This window comes from Pinus tabuliformis, chromosome 2_2 (genome assembly GCF_031772625.1).
Source record: "Pinus tabuliformis cultivar Carrire ecotype Pingquan chromosome 2_2, CPIR1, whole genome shotgun sequence".
In the NCBI taxonomy this organism is placed as follows: Eukaryota; Viridiplantae; Streptophyta; class Pinopsida; order Pinales; family Pinaceae; genus Pinus; species Pinus tabuliformis.
Window position 1 is genome coordinate 913,260,973 of NC_142300.1, and position 24,134 is coordinate 913,285,106.

The 24,134-nt window shown below is 36.7% G+C and overlaps 1 protein-coding gene across 1 annotated transcript in view; it reads right to left on the minus strand.

The window, feature by feature from the left end:
• Window positions 1-3,388: 3,388 nt before the first annotated feature.
• Window positions 3,389-24,134, minus strand: part of LOC149195992 (serine/threonine-protein phosphatase BSL3-like) — a 193,846-nt gene continuing 173,100 nt past the window's right edge. The window contains exons 15-21 of the mRNA XM_089405460.1: window positions 20,710-20,794; window positions 20,448-20,546; window positions 20,135-20,334; window positions 19,930-20,005; window positions 4,737-4,872; window positions 4,515-4,654; window positions 3,389-4,399 (exon numbers count right to left, since the gene is read on the minus strand). Coding sequence (XP_089261586.1) covers window positions 4,316-4,399; window positions 4,515-4,654; window positions 4,737-4,872; window positions 19,930-20,005; window positions 20,135-20,334; window positions 20,448-20,546; window positions 20,710-20,794 — 820 coding nt within the window. The 3' untranslated portion in view covers window positions 3,389-4,315. The remainder of the gene's footprint in view (window positions 4,400-4,514; window positions 4,655-4,736; window positions 4,873-19,929; window positions 20,006-20,134; window positions 20,335-20,447; window positions 20,547-20,709; window positions 20,795-24,134) is intronic.

A 24,134-nucleotide genomic window follows, 5' to 3' on the forward strand; every position in this document is an offset into this window, starting at 1 on the left:
GCTATGAGTTTAGTTCAAGGTTTACGCAGGATCCAAGTATATATATATATATATATATATATAACAAAGAGTACATTGTGGTAAACCAATGGTACATGCAATTTTAGTATTTGTACACTCGTGAGCACTCTAGCTTTGTTGGATACATGGATAATGCTTGAGCAAGCTCCATTGCTGATCATAAAAGCATTTCAATGATCTTTCAGTATTGAATCAGGGATTATTTCATCATCTTTAAAGAAGCAATCTACTTTTCCCATGTCTACTGCAGAAGAAGAATACATTGCAGCAATTTCCACATGTCAAGCAATTTGGTGGAGAAGAGTATTGACAGATTTGAAATAAAAACAACAGCAGCCACCACCACTCACCTACAGGTATCATCTTTAGATCAAATGGTAATGGTAAGAGGAAGCACGACAGCTTAACAATCACTATGAGAAAAAAATCCAATATCCCACAACCTTACTAAGCACATAGATAAGTATTATCGCTTCAAGAATTTGTAGCGGATTATCAAATGAATTGATGTTTTGTGGATCTAGTTATCAGCATGCAGATGTATTCACCGAGTCATCGTCAAAAGAAAACTTTGAAAAGTTGAGGCAGATATTGGGACTTGCCATATTAAGTGTCAAGAAGAAGATAGAAGGTATGACTTGAATCTCAATTTAGTTACATTGAGGCTTTTCTTCAGTTCATTCTAGAGTTAGAAAATTGCACTGAAGATAAAACATGCCAAGTAATACATGCATCCTGCATCTGTTATTTATTTTATTAGTTAACGGGTTGTTTCTATGGACGAAATCACTTAAAATTTACCATTTTTTAGAAAATAAGCAGTGCCGATTATTCTATGTAGCTTTAACTTAGTTTTTATTATTACTGTTTCATGTCTGGTTTTGAATGCCATATTTTATGATCTGATTTTGACTGGATTTCTACTGTAAACCTTTTTACGTTCACAGTTAATATTATTATATTGTATACTATTATATTTTAGCATTAATTTGAACTTATGGCTTAATCTCAAGACGTTGCTCACTCTTATTATATATCAAGAGAGTTTTGGATATAAAAAAAATGATCAAACACACTACCATTTGGAAATCGGGTTATTCAAAAGATTTCGGCCAAACCAGAACCCATTATACATTATAGCATTTCTGATTTGTAGACAGATAATTCTATACAGCCCATTAAAATCTCCTCATGAACCCATACCACTGATTAACACAAATGTGACCTATACAGCTGAATCTTTTGTCCAACTGAACTCACTATTAGTAGAATTGGCAGGACCTTGATTTCAACATTGAAAATTGGGACATTAGAGTAACTCCAGACCACCATATCACGAGAAGACAAACAATTTACCCATACTACTGTTCAACACATGTGACCTCTACAGCTGAACCTTATCCAACTGAACTCACTATTAGTAGAAAAGGCAGGACCTCGATTTCAACATTGCAAAATGAGACATTAGAGTAAAACTCGAGACCACCATATCACAAGAGAAGACATGCTATTTACTGGCCTTTCTAAGCCAGGTTTAAAGAGATACATGTAAAAGAAAACCACAAACCAGTGAGAAACAGTGTTATAAACTTTGGGTGATTAAAGTGAAACATAGTAGACTAGTTGCATTTCAGTGAAACAATCCTGCTATGGCTGGGTATTTCCTCTATTCTGAAAATGTATAGAAATACAGGATTAGTGTCCATAAGCATAATTAGTATATACGGTGCAAGGCAAAAACCAAGTCACGAATAAGACAAGATTTAGGGAGAAATGGCCACACAATGGGTTATTCGATAGAGAAAAGAAGAAATCAGATCAGATGAAAGGTGATGCAGAGAGAGCAAGAAATTAAAGAACCCAAGCATACAGGTGCCTGGCAATGAAATGATGAGGACCTGTAAGACAATTCATCATGGGACAAAATAGAAGAGTTCAGACGGGAGGAGAGAACAAACGGGCAAAGGAATTTGTGAGAAATGACAGAACTAAGAGGATAAGAAAGCAAAGACTGGCAAAAAAGATCCCCAAGACAAAAACCTAAGGGACAGGAAGGTTCACAGAGAAGATAGAATGTTTTATTGTATGGCCAGATTAGTAAAAGTTCACAAACATTATAAGAAAGGTCATTTCTAAAAAACGGAAAGGCAGTAACTGGTCCGACGGGAGAGATGACAAGAAGCAGAGAGGTGAGACGGCAAGCCGCAGAGGGAACGGGCAAAATCTGGAGAGTAACCTTGTGCTGGGATAGATCAAGGCAATACAAGATCCGACACTACACAAGAAAGAGAAAATATTAGCCTTGGTTGTAAGAGTGGACCTAGAGCTCAAAAAAATGCTCACTGATTTTGAAGTAACTCTTTTCAAGATGAATCTGGAATTTCTAGTGCAGGTTCTGAGAATGCTCAAAACACTCGAGAGGTTCAGATATCAAAGCAGAAAGGTGAGCAAAGGCCACAAGCAGCAAAAATAATGCACTGATCTTTTTAAGCAGCTGAAGAATGTTGTGAGGAATTTCCAAACCTTAGCTTCCTTGATGGCCAGACATTCTGTACTGAATGGAACTCAAACGTACAAAGTGATCATCCCATGGGGTGATAAGGGACGAGAAAACACACTGTCACAGTCCTGCATGTCACCTCAGTCATGTCATCAATCAGTGTCTTGGAATTTTGAAATTTGACGGAGTTAATTTTAATATCAACCAATCACTCTAGGATCAATTCACTGGAAGGAATTATAACTGGGATCAATCACTCAGTTAAAAAATAGTAATAAAACTAGGAAAAATAATTACTGGAACTGTACAGATTTTCAGCATGTACAGATTAAGGGAAAATCGGTTTTTGATAAGGCAGATCAATGGAAATCTCAGCTGTCCAAGAGGTACAAAAGTCTCCTTTCTGTATATGAAAGAAGATGGGCAGTTGCTTTTGAAGAACTGTACATCAGTTGAGTCTTGGGGCAAAGGCCTGCTAAAAGACAATCTTTTTTCTATCCCCAAAACAAGGTTATATTTCTATTGAACCTCATGTTTCTGCAGTAGACTTTTTGTTAGATTTGACAGCTGCTTATCATGGAGCAGGAAAATGAACGGCACAGAGCCACTTCTTCCATTTTAAATCCAGATTAATAAGCTGTTGAGAGAGAAAAACACATCACATACTGGCAATCATGTTGGTTGTGAAATAACTAGGCATCAGATTATAAGCAACCACTTCGGGGAATTAATCTTTTCGAATATCACATAAATTAAAACAATCATTTATTTTTCAAAAGGTAGCAACAGTTTTGCTGCCAAAAAAGGCACCCTAGGAGCATGAAACCTTGAACATGTTTCTCATACAAAAAAAACATGTACAACAGCAAAAAATATAAAAATGCACATGCATGTGCTGCACACTTATGTTACATTGTTGTTACATTCATAAGATCGAGCCAGGTTACACTCGAGGAAGAAATGATATATGGTTCTCAATCCACCCAAGGGAAAGAGTAGATTTTAATACGCTTGGCTCAATACACCATAATCTAAGTAATGGGAAATATGAACTACTTTGTGGATTCCGTAATCATTACTTTAAGAAGGAATAATAGGAATCAGCATTCCTGGATACCCAGATTCATGCTAACACTTGAACTGTGTCCAGGACCAGCCTGTCAACCCAAGAAATAATATATAATACTCACATCTACCTTGTCAAAAGATAGGATTCTCCCTACTAACTGACCCTGGTTCAATACACATTAGACACTAAAAATAATGACTACCATTAACAGCCTGAGGACCCCATATATGATCTCTTTTCAAGGGATTTTTGAAGTTAGCTTTCTTGATTATCTTAAATCCAAACTCTCTGCCAACATTCAGGTGCTGCAAAACACACTACATGGCTCTTAAAGCTGTGCATCTACCACCAAAACTTCACAGATGCATGCATAACTGCAAACTGGAGCTAGATTATTCCCATGGCTTGTATTTATCCAGCAGCCTACCCATTATTAAGGCTCTCTTCCAGCCATGACTCACAAATGAAGAACACTGTACACACCATCAAAGACCTCCACGGGTACCATCCACAGGCTTTTGAACATAACGTCAGACAGTGAAAGCTATCACAGTCCATGTTGCCTTGATGCAGGTGTGCAGAGTCCAAAGGAAATTTCTGACCTTTTCTGCAATAGAATCTTCAATATTACTTTACAAATCCTAAGAGCAGGTACAAGACCACCACCAAGCAGCAGGGACACTGAACTGTATGAATAGTGTAACTGGAGGCATCAAGACGGGCTGTTAAATCCAGGCCAGAGAACCACGATCATTTGCTGTTTGAGGACGCCCTCTTGTGGGTGTTGGGGGCCGTTGCACATTTAGCTCCTGTAAACATACAAAAAGAGTAAACAATGGTCAAATTGATATAGTCAAAATGATCAAATGTGCAAACAACACCAATATATGGGGATATATATATAACCAAATGACAAAGAAATACCTGCATCCATGTGTCTTCAAGGTGTCGTTCAGGTGATGTTTCTGGCGATGTGATCGCAGGAGGAAGTGGATGAATCAGTTTCGGGACTACTACAAGGTCCCTGCCAAGAACTAGGATTGCACCTGCATTATTTGCAGTACCTAAAAAAAAAAAAAAATTGCCGTCAGAGAGCTAGTTAAATTAATCTCCACACTGAAGTCCATACAGCAAGTGTATAATTACCGCAATAATTGGTGGCAGAGAAAAGAGTTATCAAATGGCCTTGGGCAAAACGCTCAAAGCCATCCATTACACATTCATGTGCTCGTACAATGAGCTGTAGATCATTATGGTTGCAAAACTCCATCACTCGATCAGGCTGAAAAGTAGAAGAAACCATCAGCTCAATCAGTTGCCAAGCTTTCCATCAAAAACTCAAGATCCTATACTTCACTCATCGGTTAGAAAGGAAGAAAAACAAATTCCCAGAATTCCGTGTCCTCATATAAACAGGTTTACAATCATGGCATGTGACCCACAGTTATAAAAAACAAAAAATTGGGGACTGGGGTGAGTGAGAATGCTTAGAAGAAATATATTTTTACAAGTCCCAGACATTAAACTGCATGATTCTTCTGCAACAGAAAAAAATAAAGCCATAATGAAGGTTTCTTCGAAAATATCCTTTCCGAGAGCTTTGTAAATATATGAACAAGCACGGACCTATTGAAATGGATTTCTCTGAAGTTCTAGGTGCCCAGGTCTCTCAGAAACACTTCTATGGGAATCCAAGGAATGTAAGCTGACGTTTAATTCAAAAGGTTATCATTAAAAAGTGAAAAATGCATTGCAGCTACATAAAGCTTGGATAAATAAAGACAATAGACGTTGGATTTTATCCTTCAATTTATTTTTGCTATTAGAGAGTTACCAAACACACTAATACGAACAGCCGCACAGCTTCCAGAATAGCAGATAACATAAATCACAGAAAACAATCTGATCATAGAGAATGCTGCAGGAATCTCCCTGCATGAGAACATTATAAAGGGACCAGAAAATGTGTTTCTCAATAAATAAGCAAGATGAAGGAATTTAGAGTCTAGACATCTGCAGCATAAGTGAAACTCCTATGGGAATGGATCCCTCCAAACTTATAGATACCAATTACTTTCAGATGTTTTCTTAGCATGGAAAATGACCAATAAATTTATAAATTTTCAGATATTACAATTGCTTCAAGAGAGTACCAGTAAACCTTGCTCTTTATCCATGAAAATTGATTTTACCTTTTATAACATGAATTGAAATGATTGCATAGAAACCATATTTTATAGGTTTCACAAAACGTGGAAACAGGTATGAATTTCCTAAATGAGTAAAGCATAGTATTGCAAAATGACAAAAAATATTGAACTTTCAAAAAATATATTTTTTTTCTAAATAGCACATTATCTATGTACATCAATGTAAATTTAAACAATTAGACATCAAATATGCAAAATTTGCTACAGCATGGTATTGCAATATAACAAAAAATATTGACATTTCAAAAATTAGATTTTTTTTACTCTAAATTGCATATTGTTTAAGTACATCAATGTAAATTCAAACAATTGGACATCAAATATGCAAATTTTGTTCATCTACATAGCATGTCGAGGTGGCTATAGCAAAATTCCATCAAGAAATAAGTTATGTGGTACATACAATTGAAGTTCTTACCAGAAATACAAAAACCTTAGGCTCTAAATGGCCTCTAGATTCTAGAGTCAACAAATAATCATACTGTAACCAAACAAGTACTTAGTTCATATAAAGTCTGGCTTTTCTGACTCAGCCAAGTCCAAGATTCTGAAGTTTGCATTCTCATTGAATGACTTCAACAAATACTTCCAGTTGATGTTTTAAATCAATCGGCACATCCACCGTTGGCCACATATAGGTTTCAATTAGATGGCACCATTGAGAAGCCTATTTCTAAGTTACCAGCATTCGGATGCAGATTATTCCTATGTTACCAGAATTCGGATCCAGATCCACCAGTTTTTTGAAAAGCCAAGATCCAGAAATGGCAAAGAAACATAAAGTACAAACAATATTTAAAAGCTATAACTTTTAAATATATAACTTGCATATATCTGTAATATTTAATACTTAAATAAAATGATTAATCTATTCGATAAACAAACTTATAATTAATGCATTATTTATAGTATTTTACATCGATATGTTATAATGAAAAAAGTTAAATTGCAATCTTAACCTTCCACATTCATTATATAAACTTTACTAAGAGTGCTTTCAATAAACTTTCATAGCAGTGTGCTTTTAAAATAAATGTAATTTAAGGTAAAATTGCTCATAGATCAAACCATTATATAAACTTTGCATTCATCATGGTATAATTTTAACCGTCCTCCGAAAAAAAACCTGTGTACCCTGCATTTCCACATTCCGGGGACTTGTGGACCCTATTGGGGACTTCATCGGGATCCAGTGGACCATGTGGCCATCCCCAAAAAGTTCCAGGCAGATTTCAGGGATGTTCTGGACAGATTTCAGGGATGTTCTGGAAAGATTTCTGGTATTTTCTGGGCAGATTTCAAGGATAATCCAAGCATATATATTTAATTTTGACAATCTTGGACATTGATGATAGGACAATATGATCAATTTTTCCCATCCATTATTTTTATATTACACTAAATCTAAATCTGTTATACAAGTTGCAACTCAAAACATGGGTTTTGTATGATGGGTTTCCTGAGATTTAAATATTGTATTTTCAGTGACAAAATTACAAGCAGCTAAGCCTCCATGTCAAGAAAAAAGGGCATGCAACATTTCACAGGGCTGATCCTTGTGGTTACTGCTCTTAATCTTCTCATTTTTCTGGTCATCTCAATGTTTGCATATTGTACATGGGCTTCCAAGAGTCATTTAGGTCCAGTGCTTCCACCATTCCAACCTCAAGCATTGTGAAAACAATCAGATAGTAGTGACTTGGATTGGGTACTAAATGTTTGAATAAGTTCCTTTTGATCCACCTTCATAATTTAAAATATGAATCTAGTCTCTTTACAGAACCAAAAAATTGTATATTGATTTGGTACACAGTTGTAAAAGTCTGCAAAACCTATGTATAAGAGAATGCCTTTCCCGTTTTGACATAATCATCATTAACAAGAAATATGAAGAAAAGCTCCATAGAGAGTTCTTTGTCTCATAGACCCCTCGTGGATCTTATTGCAAATTGAAAATAATTACACTTAAGTTTCATAAAGCTAAACTGCATTTTGCTCATGTATAGAGGCCAATAATGGAATGTCACTCAGCCGTTTTTTAAATTGCTAGAGATTTTTCAGAATTGGAAAGTGTAAGGGTTGTACATAATACTATATAGTATAGCTTGTTCTGCTAACAAGCTTGAAGCAACTACAAATGTTAATAGTGAAATCTGAATTTTTAATATTCTTTTACTATACATATATATATTATTGCCATGGTGCATTCTAGCCATCCCAGGGACATGTCCCCAAGAGCCTTTTGTTCCCTTGTCCCAAAAGACAATCAATGTTATCAAAACCGAACCGGTGAATGAACCGGAAAACCTTGTGGACCGGAAACTGGTTGGAGCTGGACCGGAACCAATAAAAAAACAGGACCAAAAAACCGGTTTACAAAAACCAAATAAGGAAAAACATATATATTCATGTGCATCCATATGAATCCAAACCATTTATACACAAATACGCAAAAGTTCTGATTTATATAACAAGAAATAGTGCATATATCCAAAATAGTATTTAGTGCAAAACATTGTTGAACCAAAACAAATCAAGAAGAAAGCTCTAAAAGGCCTCTATAGTCCAAAATAGCATGATAGTATGATACTACAGTCTACAATACTACAACTACACCCTACAAGTGCCAATTGTCATCTTCAAAATCATCACCATGATCCTCCTCATCCTCATTTGCAGAATGAGTAGCATCCAAATCTGCAATGGGATTACCGCTTGATTCCCCTGGCCCTGAAGTTGCTACTGATACTTCTGATATATCTGCCTTTGCAACCTATGGATGTGGTCCCAAGTCCAACCAAGAAAGGTCTTCATTGTCAAATGTTGGTGCCTGACTCTCCACAACTCATTCTAATGTTGGATCAAAGTCACCCAAGACAATGTTGTTTGATCAAATTCACCTCACCGAACTCAGCTCAAGAATTTCAAGAGACTCAAATGAATAGTGTGAGTGAAAGAGAGGAGGTGGGTGTGTTTAATTAAGTTCGGCCGGGGGCGGTCTCGTTTTGATAACATTGAAGCCAATGCAACATAGAAATTTCCCTTCCACATTCATTATACAAACTTAAGTTTATAAACTTATACGATATACTCTGAGTTTATAAACTTATATAATATTCATTTTGAAACTTATACCATTAAAATTTATCATAATCATGAACTGCTCTTCTCATACTTGCCATTTACAATGCCAGCTGAATTTTCCAGTTATTGGCATTTATGGAACCAACGTTTTACACATACGAGACTACCCATGCCACATAAGAGACTACCCATTCCAGGGATTTGCAAATCGAGACCAATGGTAACATAGGCCCCTATTACCCTTCCAGTTTCCATTCTTATAGGAGGCATAGTTACCAAGGTCAAGTTTGAATTTAAATTCATGCATTGTCTCTCCCTCAGCAACATTGATCCAAGTACAAAAAAAAGGCAAGGAGAGAATTCTAAAAGTTCCAAAAGAGGCAGTATAACTATCCCCACATCTAATAGTAGATAGCAATGTTGCATGACTCATACTCATATAAGACTCGTCACAGCATTGACTCGTTGACTCGTATAAGACTCGGGAATGACCCTTATTAGACTCGTATAAGACTCGGGACTCCTCAAGGATCGTGCCCACATGTAGTCCTCCTGATTACAGCTCAATATCGCCGCATTTCCCTCCTAGAGATGCGTGGGCACTCATGGCAAACTCATCTTCATCAATCTTTGTTGGAGCAGCCTTAGGCTCATGTTTCTCATCCTTATCCTTTTGCTTCAAAGGACACTGGGATGCAAAGTGGCCCATCTCGCCACATCTAAAACATTTCACCTTTGAAATGTCCTTCTGCTTCTGATTTTTCTGTCCCTTTGATGCTAACACTGCGTTCTCCCCCTCCTCCTTGGTCTTCGTGCCACTCCCACTGCTGCCATTGAGGTTGACCTTTACCAGGTCCCTCCGTAATTCCTCCTGTTGAAGGGTTGCCCACATCTCCTCCCATGAAGGTAGTCTTTCCCTGCCCAATATACTTTGGACTAAGACTTGTCATTCATCCGAGACTCCATTTAGGGTGGTCCTCACCATTGCAGTAGACTGAGTAGACCCCACTACAGCAATCTAGTCTCTGGTGTCCTGAAGATGTTGAAGATAGGAGTTAACTCCTCCCCTCTGCATCAATGTCCGTTGCAACTTTTGCTCTAAGTACATCTTTCGTTGTTCGAAAGAACCTTCATATAGTGAGGACAAAGCTTCCCACATTTCTCAGGCTGTATCTTTGCCCTGCAAGTGTGAGACCACATGATCTTGAACTCCATCGAGTATGAACCTCTTCACCTTCCCCTGCTCGGCCTTGTACCTTTTCTTTTGATCATTGTCAGCAGGAACAGCCACAACACTCTTGATGTAGGCTTCGAGATCGTACTCCTCCAAAACAGCTAAGATTTTGGTCTTCCATATGACATAGTTGGAAGCTCCTTCCAACCGGTCCTGATCCCTGAGCCCATGCGATGCCATCTCACCCAAACTATCGAACTGACTCTAGTCATTGCTCAGCATTGCTGCCCAACAAGTGAGAAATTCAAACATTTGGCGAGAAAAGTTCTCTGAAAAGAAAATTCCCCTTCTATGTGGATTCGCTCTTTTCTGACGAATTTCTGCCCCAACAGAAACTGCATCCTTCAAGTACTTCGCCGAGGCTCTGCGTCACTCCCTCTGCCTCTGCAAGCTCACGAACCAAAAATCGTACCTCCCTGTTGACTCTCCCGGAGAGAGATATCCTCGGAATCTCTGCTTTCCCGGCAAGGAATGCGCAATCCCTTCAAGGGGATTCGAATTGTTGCCAAGTGCATCTTTTGGCCTCTGCTCAATGTTGGATCTGCTCTTCCTGTTTCAAAATCAATGCTCTGATACCATGTGAAAATTCCTACTCCTCAAGGAACCCCTACTATAGAAAATCTGAATCTACTTCACCTACTTGATTTTAATATACATTATGAAGTTATTCTCTGAATACTGAAGCAATTTACTTCTGCAACCTACACTACTTTAATATTTGATTACATGAAACAGAAAACTCACCAAAGAACAAGATACATAGGACAGTTATTTTTGGACAAAATAGTCCCTGGAAAAACCCAATGCGAGAAAACGGATGCAACGACTCTAAGGGTTTTCTATTATTAAGCAGTAATTCTGAACACAAATGTTAGTTGCCCTTCCGACAAACCAGTGATAGAGAAAATACAATGGCAGAAAAACTGAGTGAGTTTTACCTCACTTCACCCGACAGATTCTGGTTGATCTAGCAGCAAAACTGGCTAACCCCAGCTACTTATGCACTAGCCCTGCATAGGCACTAGTGCATAAGTAGCCTACAAGCTCTGCGTCAGATTTGCGTTGTCTCTTCTACCCACTGCGCCAACTTTCCTGGATGTTCCAGCAGTCCCGGCTTTATGCGTGGAGAGTAGCTTCTACTTCTGCACTGGCCCTTCTGGCTCTGCGTGGGCCCAAATTGGCCCAGCGCCAGGCCTGCGTGGGCCCATATTGGCCAAGCGTCAGGCCTCTTAGTTGTTGTGCTACCTCCAGTAGCTTTTCTCCGACTCTCCATTATTACTCCCGAACTATCCATGCCCCTCTGTTGCAATTGATCACCTAGTTCGAATTTCTCAGCTTCCTAACTCGGGAATTCGAACTCCAGATCAATCTGTTCTCTCTGTATGTCTTTCTAAATGAACCCCAAGCCTCCTTATACTTTTCTCGTTGAGACTTCAACGGTCGAGATTAAGTCTCTAATCAACGGCTAAGATTAAAACTTGACTTGATCCACCTTCTAGATCATTCTCACCCATATTTTGATTAATACCCATTAATATTTTAATTTTCCTAAGTTTAGACTTAAGAACCCCATTAAAAATATTAATTATTTTAATAAAATACAATCCCGGTGGAATTTCACCAAACTATTTCTGGGTTTTTTAGAACTCATGCGCTTTAGCCTCTCCACCAATTTTCATGGCTAGAGCACAGCCGATGCTACCAAAAACTAACAGAAATGACTGATAAAGTAGCCTTTATGAAGTCAAATGATCAACTCAAAGACCAAGTCGAGTTCTCCACAGCTAATCGAATTTGTCATGGAACAAGTCGAGCTACTACTTGAACGTTAGAGAGGGACATGGGGCAACTATTGTTGATTTTATAGCATTGGAAGGTCTTCTGCATAAGCTAATTGCCTAGCATGTAGGAGAGAAGTCCTCTCTAAATGTTTGTTTGAGAGGAACAACTAATTAATATGATTTCTTTCGAAGGCCTAACTTACAAAAAGAACATTAATTAATTAATTTAATTACTATTGGCTAATAGATCAAATTTCTAAGGATAAATATTTTTTTGAGTTACTTAAATCTAATCTCAGCCATCGATCTAAGTGGGTTAGGATTTAATCCTACCAGTCTATCACTTTGGAGATTAAGGGTTAGGGATTTTGCTCAATTTTAAATTATAAGATGAGCCTAAGGGAGAGGATGGAGACATAATTGTTTTTAGAGAGATTCTAGCAGATTTCTATGAGCTAATTGCAGGATTGCAAAGAGTCTGAAGAAATCAGTAAAGTGTGCAGTTGGGAGTGCAAGTGGAGCACACAAGAGGAGGTCTGAGATTTGCTTGACGTTGAGACCGAAGTGTGCCACGAGCTTGGAGAGCTCGACGGGGTTCAGGCTGAGTTTGAGTGGTGCCACAAGTGGGGGGGCGCCGAGAGTGTTGAGACCGCACTAGTGGAGGGGTCGAGCATCTTCAGGAGGGCCAAACTTGTGAGAGGCAGACAACAAAGTGCAAAACAAATTTCAGGGGGGCGATTTTGCCAAGTTCCATTAGTTGTATTTTGTGTATTTCAGAAGGCCATTTTCCTTGGTATGGAAGCCCTTAATTTTTCTGAGAAGATTTGATGAAGAGAAATTGGTTGGGAAAAATCTTTGTTGTTTGTGTGAATTTTCCGAGTATTTCCACTGCAAGATTATTGAGTTAAAAGTACCAGAGTAGTTCTGTTTTGTGGTTTTCAGAATTGATTCACTGCAGAAAAAATAATTTGTGGGGTAAAATATTTCCCGCGGATAAAATAGCAATGTTCCACCAAGAATCTGGGATAGGGAGATGCGGGTGCGGGGAGACGCACAAGGGGGACGTGTGGGAGTACCCTCAAATTTTAAGGAAATTTAGGGGGGACAGCGGGACATCGGGATATATATATATATATATATATATATATATATATAGATAGATAGATATAGATATATTTCAAATTCATATTCAATAATGAAAGCATAAATACAATGATACATACATAATTGAATTAAATAATGAAATACATTGATCCGTACCCATCATCCTTACTAATACATACATGATTCATCCATAAACCACGAGATTCAATAATGAAATACTCTGATCCATATTCATCATTCATTATTCACCATTCATTATACGCCATTCTAGAATCTACATTGATTTAAAAATTAAATTCATCATTCTAGATTCTAAATTGATTTAAAATTAAAATTCATCACTCATCATTCTAGAATCTAATTAGTACTAAGCAAAATAGACTATAATAGATACTAAAATCTGAAGACTAAAATAGTAAATTGATATAACTAAAACTCAAAAACAGTGGAGTGACGAGTCTAAAAGTCACTCTAAAGTACACAAAGGGTTTGGTACTCTTGATTAAATACTAATTCCATACCATTGTACATGACAAAATCCATTGGAAACATTGCAATCCATCGAATCCTGAATTCCTGAAACACTGTTAAGTCTGCTGAATTTTGAGTGAGATCTAAAATTCTACTTTCTCCATATGAAATCCAACGACGTCAAAACCACTCTTAAGAATTTAACATTACCATGAATTGCATAGCATTAGTAGGGCAATATGGTCAAATATTAGGTTTCGCCTGTCATAAATCATTGTTTACAAACAAATTTAAGGGGGATGCATAGCCCATTTGGGGGGGGGTTTTGGGGAGTCGCCCCCCTTGACGTTTCCCCAGACGTCCCCCTATCCCGGGTGCGTGGGGTGCGCGCACTCAACCCTGCGGGACACGTCCCCATGGAACACTGTAAAATAGCTACAAAAGAAACAAAAATCCAAAACTGGGACTTAAAATTACATGGTATCATAGCCCTAGAAGCTCTGAGAGAGAAGGAATATCAGTAGCACAAGGGTTTACAAAAGCAGAATTTTATCATGAATTGGGAAGGGCTCTAATACCCTATAGAGATTTCGGCATGGTCACACAGACAAACACAAAACAAGCTCTCATACAAACCCCTGATATGCATGGTAAAACCCTAAGAGAAGGAAACATCAACAGACCAAAACAAAAGCCTAATTATGCCTTAAATCAATCAATATTGAATGATTGTACAATGGATCAGATATTCTTTGCCCGATGCATGCTTGCCAAATTGCTCGTCGAGTTTCTCATCTCCCTCATGCCTTCTATATAAAAGGAAAGAGGCCTAATGATTAAGCAAACACACTACGAATAGCAAAGACGGTCCAGTTCAATGCCCATGGGGGACAACTCAATTGGTGATCGCCATGTTATGAAGTATTATGTAAACCATGAAATCAAAGCTCAAATCCACGTCGGTCAAACCAATAAAAAAAGGAAAAAATATGGTCCAGTTCAATAATTACTTCAATTGATGATCATGTGATTCACTCAGTTACTCATCATGTCAATTGCAGTAAGAAGTTCAACTATCTTGATCTTATCTTAGGATGAGGAAAGATTGTGACCATCAGGAATAGCACAACTTGAGAGAGGAGGCCATCCAATCAATGACCTGTAGTCATAGGTATGCACACATTCCCATAGTACCTTGGACCAGGTTAATGCTATGTACAATCTCCTAATGTTTAATATCCTGACATTTAGACGTGCATTAAGTGTGCTTTTATCATGTAATAATGTCATAAAAAATGGCATGGGATGAATTCATTTAATAAAGTGATGCAATCACAACTTAATAACAAATATTAAGATGGTATAGTGATTAATGGTTAGATATTCAAGAGCAGCGTAATATACTCCCTCTCTCTTACCATGTATTGAGACATTACATCACTCAAAAATCAACCAATTATTCTATCATTTATCACTGTGCTTTCTGTCTACATTCTGTGTGAATCAAAATATTTCCACACAGATTTATAGCCATTGGAAGAAAAGGATATCATGCATTTTAAAAAGGGCTTATGCTGCAACGAATTTCTAGGTATTAAGCAGGTCTGTGGAAACAGTATCATGTATATAAGCCATGAGTGTAAATTTATAACCATTCACACAATAAGGATGTGATACATTTCAAAACAGACACAGCGTAATGCCAAATATCATTAATTACAAATGCTAGATATCAAAGGTGAAACGATACCATAATCTCATACCCTACAAATACTAGAAATCAGATGTTAGATACGTTAATGAAATGATAGTCTGCAAAATAGTGATACATAAAATAACATTGCCTAAAATGATTCAATTTCATTTCCATAGAAATAATTGAAATGCAGACTAAATACATTACAAGTTCAAGTGATAGTAACAGGTTAGGCTCCACTTCAAAAACCCTCAGCATTCTGAAGTGGAGAAACAAAATGTGTAGAACTTCTCAATGAAAAGTTAAAAGAAAAACTTCAGCTGAATATTGCATTCAAAACATAATATCACTGTCCTGGGATTCAAAGAAAGATTGCAGAAATACAAACTCATCCTCAATGCTGATTCTATTAAATTATCCTGCCTTTCAACATGTAGTATGAGAGTGACCAGAGAATCCAGATATCATTTTGACAATATTAAATAAGTGGCATCAGATTTGTCTATTGACGTGGATAATCCTAAATCCATTATATATGGATAGCTAGAAAATCAACGTTATGTAATCCTATATAATGCATATACCCAGATGGTCAAATATGGGGAAATTACAAGACAATATCATTCAATTATACTTTTATAAACCATGGTAGCAAAAAATGATCTATAAAGAAAAAAGACGCCCATTCCTCCCTCTCCACCATAGGCAACCTACTGGGCAAAATACCCATATTCTGCAAAAATGAATTAAAACAAAAAAAAACAAAAACAAAAAAAATCTATTGATAACTTAATCTTGACTTGACATTTTAAGGCTTTTCTATCTTATTTTAATGCTTAGAGGGTGTATTGATGATGAAAATCTCAATATAGGCAATGATTTTGATGAGTTGTAGGTATTTGTTGTAGCATAAAAAATTTTTGGATGCTGTTAGCGCTTGGAATTCACCTAGGCTGAGATAGACAAACTCTCAAGGCTACATTAAACCATTTCACCTCGTAGCTAGCCCTACGAGGTATGAGAAGGCTCTCTCGGGTCAGATTCGGTAGATCTTTCAATAGGATAAGCTGACCAATTAGGAATAAAGATTTTAGGCTAGTAAATTGATAAGGGAGGTTGATTTAAAGATTTTTGGGGTTTTTGGTGGCAATTTGGAGGGAGTGCAATTCAGGGTGCGGGGATTGGGCTCAGTTTTTGCAGGGGATCTTTGGGGCAACGTAGGAGTGAGTGTTGATGCCTTAATCTGAGATGGATGATCAGGAATGATAGAGGAGGAGCTAAAGAGGGCAAACAACAACTTTGAATCCTCTTTAGACAGTGGAAAACATAGATATTGAACAAAATTAAAAGCTGAGCATGGCATGCATGAATTCAAACTTTATCACTTCATCTATTCAATTAGCAGCGAAGAAAGAGATGGAACACATAAACACACTTACAATAACATGTAGAGAACACACCATCAACACAACAATCCACAAGAATCCACAATGATGTCTGCAAAACCCTGGCCTTCCTTTTCCTTAAATTGCAGTAATAGATGTACAATATACAATAATACTTCTCCCACAAGAGTCCAACCATGAAAATGTGCAAGAGAAGGCATAATATAGACCATCTAACTCATTTCCCCACCTCTAGGGGTCGAGCTCAGCTTCCTAGGAGCAGTTTGAACTAATTCTAAACTTAGCACTAGATAATAGGCAGTCAAAACAACTTGCCTCTAAAACTTAGCTAACTCATCCATGCATTAAATATTCACTATTTACATCAAGGAAGCTTCTAGAAGGGTTAAGAGAGATTAAATCTATCAATGTGCCATGAAAATTATCCATACATCCATCATTTACAAGTACAAATGATTAACCAAGGTAAAAACTGAGTTTTGTAGGCCGAAAAGTCAAAACTGGCAATTTTCAGCTCGAGTGGTCGCGCCCCTTTGCAGCACTTTTTGAGTGGGTTCCAGTTGTCCAAATCAAGTGCAAGATGGCTCATTGGAAAGCTCTGTGTGTCTACTTTCCATCCCAAGTGGAATTTCTGGATTTGGAGTTGATTTGACCCCTCAAAAGTCAATTCTCCCAAGGTCACTTTCTGCAACTCAAAAAGTGGGCAGAAAGTCAAAATTTTGATGTATTTTGAGCTTTTGGAGGCCCAAATCTCAAAATCAAGTTGACCCCAAGTATAGGTAATTCTAGTTTTTGCATGCCCTTTCCAAAAATGTCAACTTTTTGTGATTCTGAGCAGTCCTCCCGAGTGGTCGCGCGGGGGGTGAGACCACTCCAATGGCCAAAACCTGTAAATTGCACAAAAAATTCACAAATGACAAAATTTTCTCCAAATTTCTTGAAATTTGGGCTGGGAGTCCCCAATCAAGTACCATGCTCAGTCAAAGAGGCTTTGGCCAAAATTTGGAGTGGATCGGGCGTTTTCCTTCGTTTTTGTGCTTTGGCCAATCGTCCTTGGAGCACCTTCGTTCTCGCCGGTATTTTTGACATTTCTCTCAAACCATGACACCTGTGTAAAAAGTGAAAGAGGTTTTTCTTCCTTGGCATGTTGTGGACAAAAACCTCTCTCAGTTTTGCAAAATTCATCTTTGATTGCTCAGAAACAGTTTTTGAGTGAAACTTGTCCCGATGTGTGAAACAAGGGATTTTGTCGAAATGGAGCGAAATGAAGGGGATAGGGGGCTTCTAAATTCTTGGGGAAATTTTTGGGAGTGGGGAGAGATGTTAGGAAGCAGGGGAAAGTGGAATCTCAAAGATTGAGTGAGGGCAAGGGGTCGAAAAGGACAAAACACAGGCCCAACCTAGAAAATTGCCAGGTTGTAGCTAGAAACTAGGGTTTGTGCAAAAATGAGGAAATTGGGGGATCTGAGGGATGGGAAGTGTTTAATAAGGTACTTTAAGGATAGGGGAAGGTGCATGAACATCAGGAAACAAGTTTTGCCGGTGATTTGACCATCCAAGAGAAATTGCCTTCAAAACCCTAGGAGAGGGAAATGACCTTGCCTAGGTGCAACTGAAGCATGAACAAAGTGTGAAATGACTCATTAGATACTGACATGACGATGACAACCCTCTGAATGATGATACACTCAGCTGAATGATGACATAGACTGACATTTGGGAAACTTTGAACAGAGTGAAAGCAAACCCTAGACCTAATGCTTAGTGACCAAATTTTGCTTGAAGACTCACTGAAATGACAAAATTTGACCTTGACACTTCAAAATCACTTTGTAAAAGCACATTTGATCACTGGAGGAAGGCTGAAAAGACTGACACTAACAGATGCTAGAGGCCATCTAGAGTCTGTTTGTTGATGTATTTTTGGTTCAGAGATGGATTGCACTTGGTGCTATGTACCCTTACATGATATATAAATGAGAACTTTCAAATATTTGTGTATTAATGGTTTGGATTCATATGGATGCACAATGGCACAAGAGTATATATGTTTTTCTTTAAAATTTGAATATTTTATGTGTTTTTGGTCGACTGGTTTTTTTACCGGTTCCCAATTCGGTCAATGGTTCAGTTCCGATAACATTGTACGCAAAGTGCATGGAAACAAGGTTTCTTATGGGGGATTCACTGGTTTGACATTTCTGGCAAGCCAGAATCAGATCTAGAGTAGACCCTCCAGTGTTTCCAAACTGGAAATGTATCCAGAGTGGTTCCAAATCTTGACCCCAAGAAATGAAGATCTTTAATACTCCAGAGGTGGATCCAGTAACGACGATTTCCCATTTGTTTCTGCAGACGACTATGCAAATACAAGCAAAAGGTGATGCTAGAAGTTGCTAGTGAATTCTGCACAAAAGATTCCAAGAATAGAGGGAGAGCATATTTCCACACAAATCTATAATCATTAACCCAATAAGAATGTGGCACTCTGAGAACGGGCAGATAAAGTGATGCCACAATCTCAAGACTCGTATATTACAAATACTAGAAGTTGGATAGTAGATATGCTGCTGAAACAATAGTTTGAAGAAAACCGGATACTTGAAGACTGAAGTTGGAAGTAATCATGTAGCTCATAGCTCTGTTCATAACTAGAAGCTAGAACATAAGCAGACCAGGCCCTCCAACATTTGGTTGCAAGCCCTCCATAAATTACAAACAACAGAAATTACAGATAAAGTAATTACTAATACCATAATCTCATAAATTACAAATAATACAGAAAATCAGTAGTAGATGTGCTACTATTATGATAATATGCAGAAAACTTGATACTGAAAAGACGAGTGTTGGAAGTGACCTCACAACTCATAGTTCCATTCGTATTAGAAGCTAGAGCACAAAAGTAACTCACATTTATAGGAAAGAAGAATAAGAAAAACATTACCTGTTCACTGGAAATTAACTGGACAAAAGTGGAAAAGATGTATACTACAATATATTTGACTTGGACAAAATCCAGGGAGAACCAACCAGTGGTTCTCATCAGTTTATAAGGTTAAGTTGCTTTCAGCTAAGTTACAGTTGTGTATTAAAAATCATGATTAAATTATTAATTGATAATTAAGTGCAGGCCGGCAATGTTTGATGGTTTTCCTCAATCAGGACAGGTATACCCACTCTACCACACTTATTCATATTTGGTCCATGTCATTTTTATCCCAGGGATAATTATAGTTTTTATAAGATAGGATTCAGAATTTACTTATTTTACTACCACCATGATTTGTGATGTAATAATTAATAAACAACTATGAATATGTCATTCATTGCATCCTAAAAACACCACTCACCCCGAATGTAACCAATCCAGGCCCTCTAGCATTTGGTCGCAAACCCTCCACACTGTCATTCTCAGTTGGGTCTGACCTGGAAGGCAGAAACAAAATATATGCCTTCAGCAAGTTATGTTGCACCTATATTTACTGCACCAGGATTTCTAACTTGAAATGATGCCTTTGCATGAAAACAATATGGACAAGAATTTAGAACTGTTACCATAGCAAATCCATGAGAACTACCGATCCTGCTTCCATAGTTATAGGGCGTTGCAAATTTTCAATCTGCTCAACATGGTTAATTGATCTTCCAATACCGCCATGCATGCAGATTATTTTTTTCTCAATAAGTGCTGCCAGAGGCAACCAATTAAATAATTGATTGATACGATGCCATGCCCATATTCCATCCCTTTCACCCTGCTCATTTGGAATTCCAACATACTAGGTAAGTATTAAGAGCCTTCTGGCAAATTACTATTTGTTGTAACAAAGAAACACTGCCATAAGTGACATCACAAGTTCAGAGTTACCATGCGCTCAATGCACTCAATTCGAAACCCAAAAAGTGCATTAATATCTGCAGCCTCATGATTTCCCCGGATCAAATGAACATTGTGTGGATACTCAACCTGTAAAAAAAATTGTTACATGACATGTACAGATAACAATGACCTTATCATATAACACGTTAAAAATCACATGACCAAAGAAGAATGAAAAAGAGAATGAATTTCATTGCATATTTTAGATTTTTGTAAATTAAAAAAAAAATGCCAGAGCATATTGTCTTACCTTAAGAGCCAGCAGCAGAGTAATTGTTTCCAGACTATGTTGACCTCTGTCTACATAATCCCCAAGAAAAAGATAGTCGATATACCTGAAAGACAATAGTATTGAACCATTTAATCATGAATAATATATGGATTTAGAAATGAGATTCTGATTATAACAATAATCAAGATGGATATAACAACTCAGAATCAACAGCTAACAAGAAGGTCCAAGTGTTAGAAGTTACAGGCATCATGGTTTTATCATAAGACCATAAAATTGGAGAAAATGTTGAATGCTAAAAACAAGCGAATCATCTAAAGAATTTAATGATAGTGAGTTAAAATTAAAGCCTAAAATGGGGTTTGTGTCTCAATTATAGAAAGAAAGTGAGTGAATCACAAGCACTGCAAAAGACTACTAATATGCACCCACTTCATGACAAAAAGACTTGCTTTCCATGTTTCCACATTTTTCAAATGTTCAAAATTCCAATATATTGCTTTCTGAATTGGATAGAAAGCAATGTTTTTCAGGCATAAGAAATACCTCTACAAATTATTAAGGCAAGCAATGTTTTTCAGACATAAAAAATGCCTCTACAAATTAAGATGGAAATCAATGGTTTTCAGCAATGGGTCAGTTTCCAGTAAAGAAATCTTTTTTGGTTGAAAATGAGTGACAAGTAAATGTTTCAATGTGAAAGAAACAACAAAGGACTTTCTATTTTACCTTCACGCTGTGCAACACTTATGCTTCCAGGAATTTCAGCTTTATCCAATTTTTTAGGACTGTTCCAATCACACACCTCCAAATACCAACCCCACAAATGTTGCAATAGGCATCATTTCTGAAGAGACCATGGCAACTGTTACCACAAAATCTAGCACCTTAATGGAAGCCTCACTGAACACTCTAGATTAAGGGCAATAATGTAATCAGCCAGCACTATCATCCTAAGTTGCAATGTATGGTGAAACGGAAATATGTTTCTAAAGAGAAACATGGTGGAAATGTGACACCAAAAAATTCAAGAAACGGGGAAACGTGATAAGTGTGTGTGTGTGTGTGTTTATTTCAGAAAATTATACGGAGACATTGAAAAAATGCATTTAAGTTTTAAGTTTTAACATTATAATTTGGAATACAAATAAAGATTCATAAATAAATAAGCAAGTGTCAAGGCCCAAGAACGTCATGCTACAACAAATACCTACATATCCTCAAAATAATTGCATATGTTGGGATCCTCATCATCAATATAGTTTTTTTTTCCACAAAAAAATAAAAACTGTAACATCTCATTAACTTATGAAAAATTACATTTTGTCGATGCATTATTATACATTCTGTGTGACCATGTTATGAATACAATTTATATAAAAATAATGTAAATATAGTAACGATTAATCAGTAAACATTAACTAGAGATTAGTATCGAAGAGGCGCGTCTCTAAAGACATGACCATTTGTGAAAGGGTGCCTACCTAGGTTTATATATGGGACCTATTGACCACCTCTGTGTACACATTTTTGCGAAGGAAATCCATCATGTTTGAGCAGTCAGAAATCCAGGATTCATCATTATCATTCGTCAGTTTATCAGAGTTGTAAACCCAAATTCTGCAAGTTTATTGTAAATGATGCTAGTATGACTATTTAATTATGTAACAACACCTAGGTAAGCCTCTGATTTTGACAAAAGATTACATCTTAGGAAATTTTTTAACCTCACCACATTATGTGTGTTTATAAACATGGATAATCGGCAGAGTTTTTCTTCCAACTTAAACACCAAAGCTAGAGTGGAATCCGTTGACAAGGTCTTAGGTGAATCCTAGTGTTATATCAAGTCTTTTGTAAAAGTGTGTTTAAGAATAATTTAAGCACATTTGGCTAAATTAATTTATTACAAACACACTTGGTCTATACTATATCATATTGTCTTGCAAAATTGAATAAATTATTAAGGGTCTATGTCTAAAGGTGTTTTCCCCTTTCAAGAGTTGAATTAATTGTAATATCTTGATGTAAAAATATTTTGGTGCATGGTCCCTCATATTTAGACACCATGGCTAAAATATTTAAGGGTGGAAAAAATTATTAATACCCTTTAGTGTCAATTAATTAATTTTTTTGGCTAAATTAAATTAAAATCCTAAGCCAAAAAATTAATTAATTTTGAGTCAAAAAATAATTATTTTTATTTTTGGTTTTCTGGCAAAAAGCAGCAAAAATATTAGCCAGAAAATGGTCAAAAAATTAAAATTGAGAGAAAATAAAATTCTCTCCAAGTGGAAAAACGAATTTTGGAGAAAGTGGTCATTTCCAAGGAAGAATTAAATTGACAAACCCAATTCCAAGGTGAAAAATCACAAGAAATTCTTTGGGACCAGAAAAGAATTATTTTTTCAAGAAAATTATATTTTCTTGGGTCTAGTTAGTTGAAGAAAAATCGTGGGTCCAAAAGAAGTCCAATTTCCAAGGTCTTTTATCAAGAAAAAAATCATTTTTTTTTTAAATTGAGCTTATGGACCAAGGTGATTAAGTCAAAAATGATTTTTTGAGAAAAAAAGTCAAAATAATATTTTTTGGACCAGGAAAAAAGGGAATTATTATGGAATTCGAATTTCTTCATCAAGATCAAGGGACGAGATTTATTTATGGCATGGATCAAGCACCAAATAGCTGTTATTATCCATGATCAAGTAAATAATGTGCAATTTCTTGGACCCAACCATTTTCCACTTGGAAGGGGATCTAGATCTCTCTATTTTCTATATAAGGAAGTTATTTGCTCCTCCTTTGACACCGAAAATTTTGTAAAGAAACTCTGGGTCAAGCTCTGTCGTTGTAATATTTTTTTGGAAATAATAAATAAGTCTTTGGGGTTTATTCATGGTGGTGTTCCTCTTTTATTACTTGTGGAATATTTTTCTAAATTGTATTCTTAAATCTCTACTGAAGTTGAATCGTTATAAGTTATTATTTCATTAGTCAATTTAGGATTAACTATTTGGACAGGTATCTTGCATTAGTTGTTGGGTTTAGAGAAGCATTTTAAATCAATTGATCTAACAAGTATCTCTAGATTTTTTTGAGATTTATTGTGTTATCTAACCTCTAGTGATCTAATAACTTGATCTTAAGTGTGTAGAGGTTTTTACGATATTTAGATCTTGGGCATGAGGGAAAGTCTTCGGCTAGACCAACACACTCTCAAGTCAAGAATACTCGAGCCCATTTGATTAAATTTTGAAACTTGTCTAACGATTTGTTTTCCAGTGGATTTGACTATTGCTTACCATAAAAATTATTATTTCTCTTATCTATTTGAATTTATTTGTGCTCCAATTGATAAATCTACTAATGAGAGATATTAATCACTAGACAGTGAATGGTGTTGGACTCATGTTCCTCTTGATCTAGTCCATTGTGATATTGTA